This window comes from Pocillopora verrucosa, chromosome 2, assembly GCF_036669915.1.
Source record: "Pocillopora verrucosa isolate sample1 chromosome 2, ASM3666991v2, whole genome shotgun sequence".
NCBI lineage: Eukaryota > Metazoa > Cnidaria > Anthozoa > Scleractinia > Pocilloporidae > Pocillopora > Pocillopora verrucosa.
The window spans coordinates 10,535,120-10,548,510 of NC_089313.1; the positions used below are offsets into that span (position 1 = coordinate 10,535,120).

Below are 13,391 nucleotides of genomic sequence, written 5' to 3' on the forward strand. Positions count from 1 at the left end.
TTTTGAATTTGGTCGAAAGTTCACAAGACCTGCAGTCAACGGTATATTTTTCGTCTGTAGTTGATAAACCAGCTGCTTCGGAATTTTTTCCCGTAAATCCAGGTTTGCATGTGCATTTATAGCTTCCATGTGTGTTCTCACACTGTCCGCCATTTTGGCATGGCTTTGAGTTCCGGCATTCATCAATATCTGCCTCAAATAAAAAAACTTTTAAGAGGGGGGAAATTTTTCTTCCTAGTCATGGGTAGTTTTAGTCACATTTACTGACTGTTATCACCCACATTTGACTCTCTCGAATCCCTCAATACAAGAGAAAGGAAATAAATACCAGTAATATGAAAAACTTTGAGTCTGCACGAAGATCTGGATGATCTGTATAGCATGCCCCCCTCAAAGTAAGTTTGCGCGTGTCCTTACTTGATATCTTGTTTCCCAGGCCTGCATTTCACATCCTTTTTTTTCTCTTTGCAGTTCTCGAACAGCAAAATTAGAGCTTAAAATTGTTTGACCTTTAGTTTAATTGCCCACAACTTGGGAGTTTACTGTTCAGTTCTTTGAAATTAAAAAGGCAAAAAGAATAGACTTAGGTGATTTCAGATCCTACCAACTATGCCATATCACGGGATTAACTTTAAACTCCAGAAATATTTCTTCCTTGAGATGGCACCAATAAATTGGTCCCACGGTCGGCCAGAAAGATTCTTAAATCTGTCAAGAGTTTCTTTCTGAAGAACCATCTTCGATTCTTTTTGGCCAGAGATTCATGCAATCAATTGATATCTCGAAGGTCACCGGTTCGAATATCACTTAAATCGATTTTTAAAACTGTACTGTCGAAATTTTCTCTAAGATCAACACTTTACCTATTAATTCACTAATTTGAAGTACGTAGGCATATGACAAATAATGTAACCTGGCAAAAGCTCAGGTGATGTCTATGATCAATAACCCACCTGTTTCGCAATTTCTTCCTGTAAATCCAGGCGTGCGTTTGCATTCATAGCTCCCGGGTTACTCCCGGGAATCCTCAAGAACGGAGTATGTCTAACAATTCATACTGTTCGCCGAAGGTGAAAATATACTATTGAACAATACTCGAGTCACAGTCGAGAAGATCATTGAACAATAACTCATTGAGCCTAAGAAGAAAAAATTTATATCAGTATTACTGTTCTGTTGATCATCAGAACAAAAACATTGATTTTTTTTCTTTGCTTGTAACTAGTCACGCATGAAGGAGAGAGAGAGACACGCAGTCTGGTTTGTAGATCACATAATGACAGCGAGTCATTTTTCTTGTAAAAAACTGCCATCTTTTCTCCTCGCCGATACGTACTGAAACTTCGCTTTACCTTGAGTTTTCTAAAAATGTGGGACTTTACCGCTCAGTTTGAGAGACTTTTTTAAAACAAACCTAGTTTCTTGTTACTTTTATCAGCTGCTGCAAATCTCTTTTCATAATCTATCAAATATTTTTCGCTTATACACGATTGGTCTAAACGCATCCAGTGAGCGAATATGCCCTAGCTAAAACTAAATATCTGACGATGTACCCCAAGTGATATTCCCCAATTTTCAAACCTCACATCAACTATGATAAAAACGTCCGTTTAAAATTTAATTCAAGATGAGAGCGCGTTTAGCTTTTGTTGCCGGAGAAGGAACATTTTTGTTTGCTCATAAAGTGGTACCAGGCAACACTGAAAAGTCATCCCACGCGAAGCAAAGACTACATTGTTCGTAAACATTTTACCCACGGGCAGCAAACACCACATTGTTCGAAAACATTTTACCCACGGGCAGCAAACACTACATTGTTCGTAAACAGTTTACCCACGCGTTGCAAAAGTATTGCAGAAGGATAATAAACTCAATAGCCTCCATTTGGCGAGAACAAATGCTCGTATATGAGCATTGATTGATTGATTGGTCATTAATCAAACTAAAGGCGAACGATACAGATTTTAATTCTATTTCATACTCATCATTCGACACGGATAAATTTACATAACAATGTTCCCGTATTGGGCGTCAATCATCCTATCAAATAGTGATTAGTACTTTTTGATCAAACCGTGAACATCGAGATCCAAATATTTTTTTAAGTAAGCACCAATAAAAGATACTGCCAAATAGTAAGAAATACATTTAATGAGCTATTCTCTCAAAAACCAGCTTAAAGAAGGAAATATCACCAAGAGAACACGATAAACCGTATAAAAAGGCAGAACCGTATGGAACCGCGAAACAAGGCAGGTCACAAGGAAAATTGTGACTTGAACATTTCTTTCAAATAATTTATTTTAACTGAACTCCCCTTCACCTGAAGTTTGATTAAAGGACTCATTCCCTTATCAATATTGGGTTTTTAACAAGCTGCTTGACTTTTCTCATCATCAGCACTGACATTGAAAGAAGGAGAATATGTTTAAAAAATTGCTGCCGATTCTTAATACGAAATGATCATGGTGACTCAGGTGGTTTAGTAATTTGTCTGTTTTCGCCGCGATATGAAAGGATAATTATGGAACAGTAATTTCTATTGTAGTATGGGAGTTGGCTGTACGAGATCACAAAGTGATCTCTATACTACTTTCCATATTATGGAAATTTTCAACGAAATCATTTCATGAAATTGTTTAACAATTAACAATTGGTTCATACGTCAGCGTGCGTTCATCGAGATCTGAAGCACGTGGGAAGTTTGGAGAGCACGAAAGATGCGTAAGAGTTGCTCGAGGCGTAGCCGAGAGCAACTCTGGCTTCTTGAGTGCTCTCTAAATTTCCCGCGTGCTTCATATCTCGATGAACGCATAGCTGACGTATGAACCAATTGTTTTACAACATTTTCAACCCGATGGAAATTTTTTTTTCTCGAGGGATATGTTTGCTGACGTCATGAGCGTGCACAATAGGAATATGAAGCACGCTTGCGAAATTGAATTTGATCAGACAAATTTACTACCTATGTTATAAAATCATTTGAGGGAATCATTTCATGACATAAAAGTGTCGGAATACTATAGGAGACTAGCGCTATGATCTCACAACATTTTCCCATTGCGAAACATTCTCAGAAGAACAGGAAATCAATGATGTAATTCAACAGAAACTTTTTCGAGGAAATTAGTCAAGCATTTGATTCCATACGGCAATCGAAATCACGCGTCGGAATGGAAATAGTGGTTTCCCACGCGACAGAATTGAAATACCGTATTTCTTCAGCTATAAGCCGAGACCCTAAAAGTTAGAGACCTTCCAACAGACTCGTGTTATCCAAAAGAAACTCTTCTCCAAAACCCTGGAGAAAAGATCGGGCGACTATTCTTTCTGGCAAGCCTAGGAGTCTGCGAAACGCGCAAAAATGGGCCGTTTCACTCCCAAGTGTCCCGAACTCGACAAGCAAGCGATGGAGTGGTTTTCACAGCAAAGAGACAAAATAATTCATTTGTAGTGTGAAATGAGAAGAGTGTTCACCGAGTCGAGTGAGATAGTCTTTCAATACGTGGGAAGCAAAGAATCTGATTGGTGGTCAGAAATACGTTGTTGTCATGACAATTTTAAAGCATGTAAAGAGCGCTGCAGTCACTGAATTTACGGTCATTTCGCATTAACATTTTGAATCCCAAACCCTCGGCTATAAGCCGAACCCCGTTTCTTGTGAAAAAATTTCCCAAACTTTTGTGTCAAATGTTGAAAAAATCGCTCGGCATATAGGTGAAGAAATACGGTAATGGTTTTTCACGCGTCGGAATTGAAATAATGGTTTCCCACGCGTCGAATTGAAATAGTGGTTTCCCATGCGTCGGAATTGAAATAGCGGTCTCCCACGCGTCGGGATTAAAATAGTGGTTGACAAATGGTATTGGTAATTGTTTATTATAATTGTTAAATTTCAATATATTTTTTGATTTTTTATGGCATTTCAATTGCTTGTTTGCCACTTTTTGTGATACAGTTAGTTTTATGCTCCTTCAACACATCTTTAGAGCTGAAACACCCGTTGTAGAAACTGGTTTATCTTCCATTATTATTATGTCGCTCTGCTTCACCATTTATTTAATGCTTGGATTGGGAGTTCATTCTGCATTCTGTTTTAACAACAGTTTGATCAATTTTGATTTACTGAGCTTTTTTAAATCAGCCTTATTCATATATATAGATATCTTTGTATTTTTCATATACGTATAGACAAATCTTGAAATGTTTGAAAAATAGTACGTTTAAATAAGTTGAAATAACCAGTCTGTGGATAATTCAAAGATAAAAAGGTGTTTAATCACTAATGTTGCGTTGATGCGTCTTGCCTTTTACATGCTTGCATTTGCCAGCCAATGAATAATTATGACCATTTTTACAAGCATTAAAGTACAACCTCCCGATTGCTTTGCGAATATCTAAAGCACGCCCAAATGGATATCTATATTTTGCTCTTCCAGCGTAACCCTTTTCCAAAGCCCAGTCAGTCACACTTCCTCGATATTCACATCTTTTGTCTTTTTCATATTCTCTTTTATATTCAGCAACGGTTTTTGGGGCGTCGCTTTTTGACATTGTCAGTCCACTGAAAGCGTCTTTCAAAAATGATAAGCCTTTGGGTACATAAGATAATCTTTTAATAGGACTTGCTTGTTCCAAAATTTCATACGACAATCGAAATAGGGGTTTTTCACGCGTCGGAATTGAAATAGTGGAATGATAATTTCGTTGAATAATTTCCATAATATGGAAAGTAGTATGGAGAGTTGGCGTTTTTGCACGCGATCACTTTGTGATCTCGTACAGCCAACTCCTATACTACAATAGAAATTACTGTTCCATAATTATCCTTTCATATCGCGGCGAAAACAGACAAATTACTAAACCACCTGAGTCACCGTGATCATTTCGTATTAGGAATCGGCAGCAGTTTTCGTCACAATTTTTTAAACATATTCTCCTTCTTTCAATGTCAGTGCTGGTGATGAGAAAAGTCAAGCAGCTTGTTACAAACCCAATAAATTATTTGAAAGAAATGTTCAAGTCACAATTTTCCTTGTGACCTGCCTTGTTTCGCGGTTCCATACGGTTCTGCCTTTTTATACGGTTTATCGTGTTCTCTTGGTGATATTTCCTTCTTTAAGCTGGTTTTTGAGAGAATAGCTCATTAAATGTATTTCTTACTATTTGGCAGTATCTTTAATTGGTGCTTACTTAAAAAAATATTTGGATCTCGATGTTCACGGTTTGATCAAAAAGGACTAATCACTCTTTGATAGGATGATTGACGCCCAATACGGGAATATTGTTATGTAAATTTATCTGTGTCGAATGATGAGTAAGAAATAGAATTAAAATCTGTATCGTTCGCCTTTAGTTTGATTAATGACCCATCAACGCATGCGCTGAAATGGATTGCTATGCTGTAAAAGCGTCAAAGGAAAGTTAGGCGTTACCACTTCATCGTTGTTTTTCATGAGTTAAACGTGCTGCTTTTGAAAAGGTAAGGTTGACAATGTGTTTGATACACTGTCGAGCGGCTTGATTGCCCGCCGGTCAAGCTCGAACTTTGCAGAAATTCTGTTTTATCTAGAAACATAGAATGCAAGACGCATCAGCAGAGTTCTGTTTATAATTAGTTTGCAATTATCGTTTCCTTATTTCAACAGCAGAAGTTTGACAACATGGGGAGGTTCAAGGTGATCTTTCAAATCAGTGCTCTACAGATTTTGATCACGCTTATTAACGGTTAGTATCCTTCAAGATTTCTCTTTTGCAAGAGCAGCGGAGAAAGTCTCTCGCCCCATTCAGACCAGATCATCTTCCCATGAGACCTCTTTATCGTACAATTACCAAATCCATTCAAAACTCACACTGTTTTACCTTTCAGCTGAAAGTGTACCAGTAACTGTACCAAATCCTGTCGCCGTCTTTCCCCTGAACAGCAAGTATCAAACAAGGGAAATTAAAAGTCGAGTTCCCCAGGGAAATCCTGTTGGCGTATCTTTAGCTGATGGCCCAGATGGAAAGACCGGCAGTTCGTACGCGTTCGCAGGCAGTGCCAGAAGTTACATCGAGTTCCCAAATAATGGAGCATTGGATGTTCAGTACTCTATAACCATGTTATGTTGGGTGTATCCTACGGGTAAAGATGGTCCTCTCTTCAATTATAAGAGAACCGGTAGTTGGGGTGTCCATCTGTGGGTGGTGTATGGACAGCTGTTCGTTCGCTACACTCACAGAAATTACCATTTCACTCCACATTTGGTTGGCGGTGTTTTGCCAATAAACCAGTGGAGTTATGTCGGTTCTACATATGACTACAATACTGGTATTGCAAGATTGTGGGTGGATGGAAGACTCACCGCTCAATCTAGTATTGGAAAAGTCCACCTTTCCACTCAGAACGAAGTCCGGATGGGTGTGAAAGACGGGGATTGGCGGTACTTCCGAGGAAGAATTGCTGTTATGCAACTTTATAACGTGGCTTTAACTGCAGAGCAGATAAATGCAGTGAAAAAGGTTGGCTTAGGTAATTCCTTTAAAACTTTTTCATAGTCTACAATTATAGGACTTTTGTTCACTTTCAACGTTATTTTAAATCACTTTTCATAAACACCCACTACTTAGGAAAAAAAAGAGAAATGAGTCATTTCTTTTTGTAGCTGATGCTTGCGATGAATTAAAACCCTGTCAGAATGGGGCCACATACAGCACATCTGGTGATGGCTATACATGCTCCTGTGTTGAGGGATTCCAAGGAACCAACTGTGAACACGATCAGTGAACATGACTAAAGTTACGCATGACCGAGCAGACATTCCCTCCACTGCTCTCTTCTTCTGAACCGCAATTACGTGAAAAAATGATTTTAATTTTACATTTTTTTTTTAATATGAGGTATTGATATTGATGAATGCCAAACCTTAAACCCATGCCAAAATGGCGGACAGTGCGAGAACACACATGGAAGCTATAAATGCAAATGCAAATCTGGATTTACAGGAAGAAACTGCGAAACAGGTTGGTTATCAACCATAGACGAATTATGCGCTGTTAGTTACAGTACTTGTTATATGCTTTCTTTATCCAAATCAGTGAATTAACACTGAGGTAACGTGTTGATCTCAGATTTTACCCTTTATAAAATTGATTGAGGTGATATACTTAGTTGTGACTTTCGTAACATCAGTTGGTTGTGTGAAGCCGCCACGCAAAGCGAGAAAGTTCAAGACTTAAGAATCTTACTGGCTGTGGCAAAGATTTATTAGCGTGATCTCTCGAAAGTCAAGTTTTTTTAATGCAAGGGCTGTTTAAGGAAAAACCTCCATTTGGGGCGAAAACATGCACGTATATTTGTCCGCGGACATTATCTATTCCGAGATGTGAACAGTTTTTACGAGATCGAAGCTCAAGCAAAACTTTGAGCTTCGAGGAACAAATAACATCCAAGGATACATATACGAGCATTTGTTCTCACCAAATGGAGGCTATTGAGTTTATTATCCTTCTGCAATACTTTTGCAACGCGTGGGTAAATGTTTACGAACAATGTAGTGTTTGCTACCCGTGAGTAAAATGTTTACGAACAATGTACCGTTTGCTGCCCGTGGGTAAAATGTTTACGAACAATGTAGTGTTTGCTGCCCGTGGGTAAAATGTTTACGAACAATGTACCGTTTGCTGCCCGTGGGTAAAATGTTTACGAACAATGTACCGTTTGCTGCCCGTGGGTAAAATGTTTACGAACAATGTAATGTTTGCTGCGCGTGGGATGACGTTTCAGTGTTGCCTGGTACCACTTTATGAACAAACAAAAATGTTCCTTCTCCGGTAACAAAAGCTAAACGCGCTCTCATCTTGAATTAAATTTGAAACGAACACTTTTATCGTAGTTGATGTGAGGTTTGAAAATTGGGGAATATCACTTGAGGTACATCGTCAGATATTCAGTTTTAGCTAGGGCATATTTTCAGTGGATGCGTTTAGACCAATCGCATATAAGCGAGAAATATTTGATAGATTATATAAAGTGATTTGTAGCAGCTGATGAAATTTTAAAGAGCCTAGGCCTGTTTTAAAAAATTCTCTCAAACTGAGCGGTACATTCCCACATTTTGAACAAAGTTAAGGTAAAGCGAAGTTTCAGTGCGTATCGGTGAGGAGTAAAAGGTGGCAGTTTCTACGAGAAAAATGACTTGCTGTCATTATGTGATCTATAAACCAGACTGCGTGTCTCTGATCCTTTATGCGTGACTAGTTAGAAGCAAAGATAAAAAATAAATTAATGTTTTTGTTCTGATGTTTTACCTTCCAGCTGTAAGTGTACCAGTTACGGTACCAAATCCTGTCGCCGTCTTTCCCCTGAACAGCAAGTATCAAACAAGGGAAATTAAAAGTCGAGTTCCCCAGGGAAATCCTGTTGGCGTATCTTTAGCTGATGGCCCTGATGGAAAGACCGGCAGTTCGTACGCGTTCGCAGGCAGTGCCAGAAGTTACATCGAGTTCCCAAATAATGGAGCATTGGATGTTCAGTACTCTATAACCATGTTATGTTGGGTGTATCCTACGGGTAAAGATGGTCCTCTCTTCAATTATAAGAGAACCGGTAGTTGGGGTGTCCATCTGTGGGTGGTGTATGGACAGCTGTTCGTTCGCTACACTCACAGAAATTACCATTTCACTCCACATTTGGTAGGCGGTATTTTGCCAATAAACCAGTGGAGTTATGTCGGTTCTACATATGACTACAATACTGGTATTGCAAGATTGTGGGTGGATGGAAGACGTACCGCTCAATCTAGCATTGGAAAAGTCCACCTTTCCACTCAGAACGAAGTCCGGATGGGTGTGAAAGACGGGGATTGGCGGTACTTCCGAGGAAGAATTGCTGTTATGCAACTTTATAACGTGGCTTTAACTGCAGAGCAGATAAATGCAGTGAAAAAGGTTGGCTTAGGTAATTCCTTTAAAACTTTTTCATAGTCTACAATTATAGGACTTTTGTTCACTTTCAACGTTATTTTAAATCTCTTTTCATAAACACCCACTACTTAAGAAAAAAAAGAGAAATGAGTCATTTCTTTTTGTAGCTGATGCTTGCGATGAATTAAAACCCTGTCAGAATGAGGCCACATGCAGCACATCTGGTGATGGCTATACATGCTCCTGTGTTGAGGGATTCCAAGGAACCAACTGTGAACACGGTCAGTGTACATGACTAAAGTTACGCATGACCGAGCAGACATTCCCTCCATTGCTCTCTTCTTCTGAACCGCCCTTACGTGAAAAATGACTTTAATTTTACATGTTTTTTTTTATATGAGGTATAGATATTGATGAATGCCAAACCTCAAACCCATGCCAAAACGGCGGACAGTGCGAGAACACATACGGAAGCTATAAATGCAAATGCAAATCTGGATTTACAGGAAGAAACTGCGAAACAGGTTGGTTATCAACCATAGACGAAATATGCGCTGTTAGTTACAGTACTTGTTATATGCTTTCTTTATCCAAATCAGTGAATTAAACTTTGAAGTTGTGTTGATCTCGGATTTTACCCTTCCTAAAATTGATTGAAGTGATATACTTAGTTGTGACTTTCGTAATATTAGTTGGTTGTGTGAAGCCGTCACGCAGAGCGAGAAAGTTCAAGATTTAAGAATCTTACTGGCTGAGGCAAAGATTTATTAGCGTGATCTCTCGAAAGTCAAGTTTTTTTAATGCAAGGGCTGTTTAAGGAAAAACCTCCATTTGGGGCGAAAACATGCACGAATATTTGTCCGCGGACGCTAACTATTCCGGGATGTGAACAGTTTTTACGAGATCGAAGCTCAAGAAAAACTTTGAGCTTCGAGGAACAAATAACATCCAAGGATACATATACGAGCATTTGTTCTCACCAAATGGAGGCTATGGAGTTTATTACCCGTGGGTAAAATGTTTACGAACAATGTAATGTTTGCTGCGCGTGGGATGACGTTTCAGTGTTGCCTGGTACCACTTTAAGAACAAACAAAAATGTTCCTTCTCCGGTAACAAAAGCTAAACGCGCTCTCATCTTGAATTAAATTTGAAACGAACACTTTTAGCGTAGTTGATGTGAGGTTTGAAAATTGGGGAATATCACTTGAGGTACATCGTCAGATATTCAGTTTTAGCTAGGGCATATTCTCTCACTGGATGCGTTTAGACCAATCGCATATAAGCGAGAAATATTTGATAGATTATAAAAAGAGATATGCAGCAGCTGATAAAATTAACAAGAACCTAGGTTTGTTTTAAAAAATTCTCTCAAACTGAGCGGTAAAGTCCCACATTTTGAACAAACTTAAGGGAAAGCGAAGTTTCAGTACGTATCGGTGAGGAGAAAAGATGGCAGTTTCTACGAGAAAAATGACTTGCTGTCATTATGTGATCTATAAACCAGACTGCGTGTCCCTGATCCTTTATGCGTGACTAGTTAGAAGCAAAGAAAAATATAAATTAATGATTTTGTTCTGATGATCAACAGAACCGTAATACCAAGGTAAATTTTTCTTCTCAGGCTCAATGAGTCATTGTTCAATGATCTTTTCGACTGTGACTCGAGTATTTTTCAATAGTATATTTTCACCTTCGGCGAAAAGTATGAATTGTTAGACATACTCCATTCTTGAAGATTCCTGGGAGTCGACTATTCGTTGAAATGTGTGATTGAGCAAAAATTCTCCCCGTCCCTCTCTCCTCTTGGACTGTCTTTATGCGCATAATGATTTCAACTTTACATGTTTTTTTTCCTTTGGGGTAGATATCAATGAATGCCAAACCTCAAATCCATGCAAAAATAGCGGACTATGCGAAAACACACATGGAAGCTATGAATGCAAATGCACGCTTGGATTTACAGGAAGAAATTGCGAAACAGGTGGGTTATTGATCATAGACATTACCTGGGTTTTTGCCGGGTTACATTATTTGTCATATGCCTACGTACTTTAAATCAGTGAATTAATGGGTAACGTGTTGATCTTATCATAGAAAATTGCGACAGTACAGTTTTAAAAATCGATTCGAGTGACATTCAAACCGGTGACCTTCGAGATATCAGTTGATTGCGTGAATCTATAATTAATTGCATGAATATTGGTGCCATCTCAAGGAAGAAATATTTCTGGAGTTTAAAGTTAATATCGTGATATGGCATAGTTGGTAGTATCTGCAATCACCAAGGCCTGTTCTTTTCCCTTTTTAATTTCAAGGAACTGAACAGTAAACTCTCAAGTTGTAAGCAATTAAACCAAAGGTCAAATAATTTTAAGCTCTAATTTTGCTGTTCGAGAACTGCAAAGAGAAAAAAAAGGATGTGAAATATTCGTAGATATATGACAGAAAAAAGAAATGCAGGCCTGGGAAACAAGATATCAAGTTAGGACACGTGCAAACTTACTTTGAGGGGGGATAACGGTCAGTAAATGTAACTAAAACTACGCATGACCAGGAAGAAAATTTTTCCCACCGCTCTCCCTTCTTAAAAGTTTTTTTTATTTGGGGCAGATATTGATGAATGCCAGACCTCAAACCCATGCCAAAATGGCGGACAGTGCGAGAACACACATGGAAGCTATGAATGCAAATGCAAACCTGGATTTACGGGAAAAAATTGCGAAACAGGTTGGTTATCAACTATAGACGAAAAATAAACCGTTGGCTGTAGGTCTTGTCGATCTTCGACCAAATTCAGTAATAATAATAATGATGATGATAATAATAACAATAATGATAATGATAATAATAACAACTTTCTATAGCGATTATTATCAGTAGCTTATGGTGCTTTACAATATTATGGAAAACAAAAATTAAAGAAATTGGAGCAGGAAGAAATTGAACAATTCCATTTTATAACAACTCGGGATTTTGAAATATACGATAAATACTTTAATAATAGTATACAACTGCAAAACAACTAAGGTAAAGATTTTTGATAGGTGTTCTACAAAAACGATGAATTTCTATTAGCAAGATACCTACGAATATGCGTGATAATGATTTAAATAAGTAAATCAGTGAGTAAGTTGTTGACCGTATCATACAACCCCTAGATTGAACTATTGATTCAAGTTATTTTCCAACTTGAGACTTTTGAGATATCAAATGGGTGCATTGCGAAACTCTTGCCCAGATAAAGCGAGAAAAGCCCTTCGGAAAGAGCCCTTCTAATATTCAAGAATGTCCTTGGTTGTGGAAAAAAAAGATTAATCAGTCTTACCTCTAGGAAGAAACATTTCTTAAATTTGAGACCAGTGCCGTTATATTTATTAGTTGATAAGATCTGCAGCCACTTATGCCTGTTTTAACTTCTAATTTTTAACTCGTGACACGCAAGTCTGTGAGTGCAAAACTCTGAAGAACCTTGCAAAGTTATTGTGACGTAAGGATGCGTGGCCTGCAGACCACATAATGTAGTCTAGATAAGGCGCAACGACGTCATTCTCCAGGTTACCATTTTGGCATCCCACGTAAAGGTTTTAAAATTTACTTGCTGCATTGCCGCAGTGTCGCCTCTATACTTTCAAAATATCTTTTATGATTGTAATAACATTCTGAAGCATTGGAAGCTTTTAAATGTCCTCCGTCGATCCCTTCGCTAACTGATGCGACATTTCGCGTAATTCTAAAAGAAACATAAATATTTTGCAATCTGAAAAACACGCACAGCAGTAATTGAATAAAGTTAACGGAAATCAAGAATACTAACAGATTGGGTTACTGAAATTTTACAGATATCGACGAATGTTTGGATGTGAAGGTGCCGTGTGCTAATGGAGGAACATGTGTCGACGGAATCAACAGCTACACGTGCGACTGTACGGATGGATACATTGGAAAATATTGCGGTGAGAAGAAAGTAGCCCTATTATACATAAAAGTTAGATACACGAGTTAAATTTAGTAAACTAAAAACTTTAAAAAACAAAAAAAGAAAAATTCTGCGTCAAAGACACAAGAATGGAATCTTTAAAAATAAGCCATCGTGGTGATTAGAATGATTTATAGCAACTATTTCGGACAAACTTGAAAACGTCGGCCAGACATTTTCAAGATACTTGTTTCGAAGGAAAACAGAAAAACAGGATATTGTGAGAAGTTCCATGGGGAAAAGATTTAAGATGACGCTTGGTACCTTTTAAATGTGCTGTAAAAGTTTATCCTGACCCCGAGTCAGTTCTACGGAAGAGCCTAATTTATCGCACCGTAAAAAGAGCAATTGTTAGCTAGGATTCATTGGTTCGGTAACTTCAACAGACCAGTGAAGAAATAGTTACCACTTGTCATCACTTTAAGTCAAAATCTAATGATTGTGTCGTTGTAATAACTGACATACATTGGATGCGAATTCATAAATTTTACCGGTTTTTTTCCTCCCC

The 13,391-nt window shown here is 38.1% G+C and overlaps 1 protein-coding gene across 1 annotated transcript in view; it reads left to right on the forward strand.

Annotated features, from left to right (window-relative positions):
• The first annotated feature begins 5,459 nt into the window (after positions 1 to 5,459).
• Positions 5,460 to 13,391, forward strand: part of LOC131771281 (fibropellin-1) — a 9,355-nt gene continuing 1,423 nt past the window's right edge. The window contains exons 1-11 of the mRNA XM_059087052.2: positions 5,460 to 5,482; positions 5,652 to 5,727; positions 5,870 to 6,511; positions 6,645 to 6,757; positions 6,885 to 7,002; positions 8,297 to 8,938; positions 9,072 to 9,185; positions 9,312 to 9,428; positions 10,772 to 10,888; positions 11,518 to 11,634; positions 12,747 to 12,860. Coding sequence (XP_058943035.2) covers positions 5,664 to 5,727; positions 5,870 to 6,511; positions 6,645 to 6,757; positions 6,885 to 7,002; positions 8,297 to 8,938; positions 9,072 to 9,185; positions 9,312 to 9,428; positions 10,772 to 10,888; positions 11,518 to 11,634; positions 12,747 to 12,860 — 2,158 coding nt within the window. The 5' untranslated portion in view covers positions 5,460 to 5,482; positions 5,652 to 5,663. The remainder of the gene's footprint in view (positions 5,483 to 5,651; positions 5,728 to 5,869; positions 6,512 to 6,644; positions 6,758 to 6,884; positions 7,003 to 8,296; positions 8,939 to 9,071; positions 9,186 to 9,311; positions 9,429 to 10,771; positions 10,889 to 11,517; positions 11,635 to 12,746; positions 12,861 to 13,391) is intronic.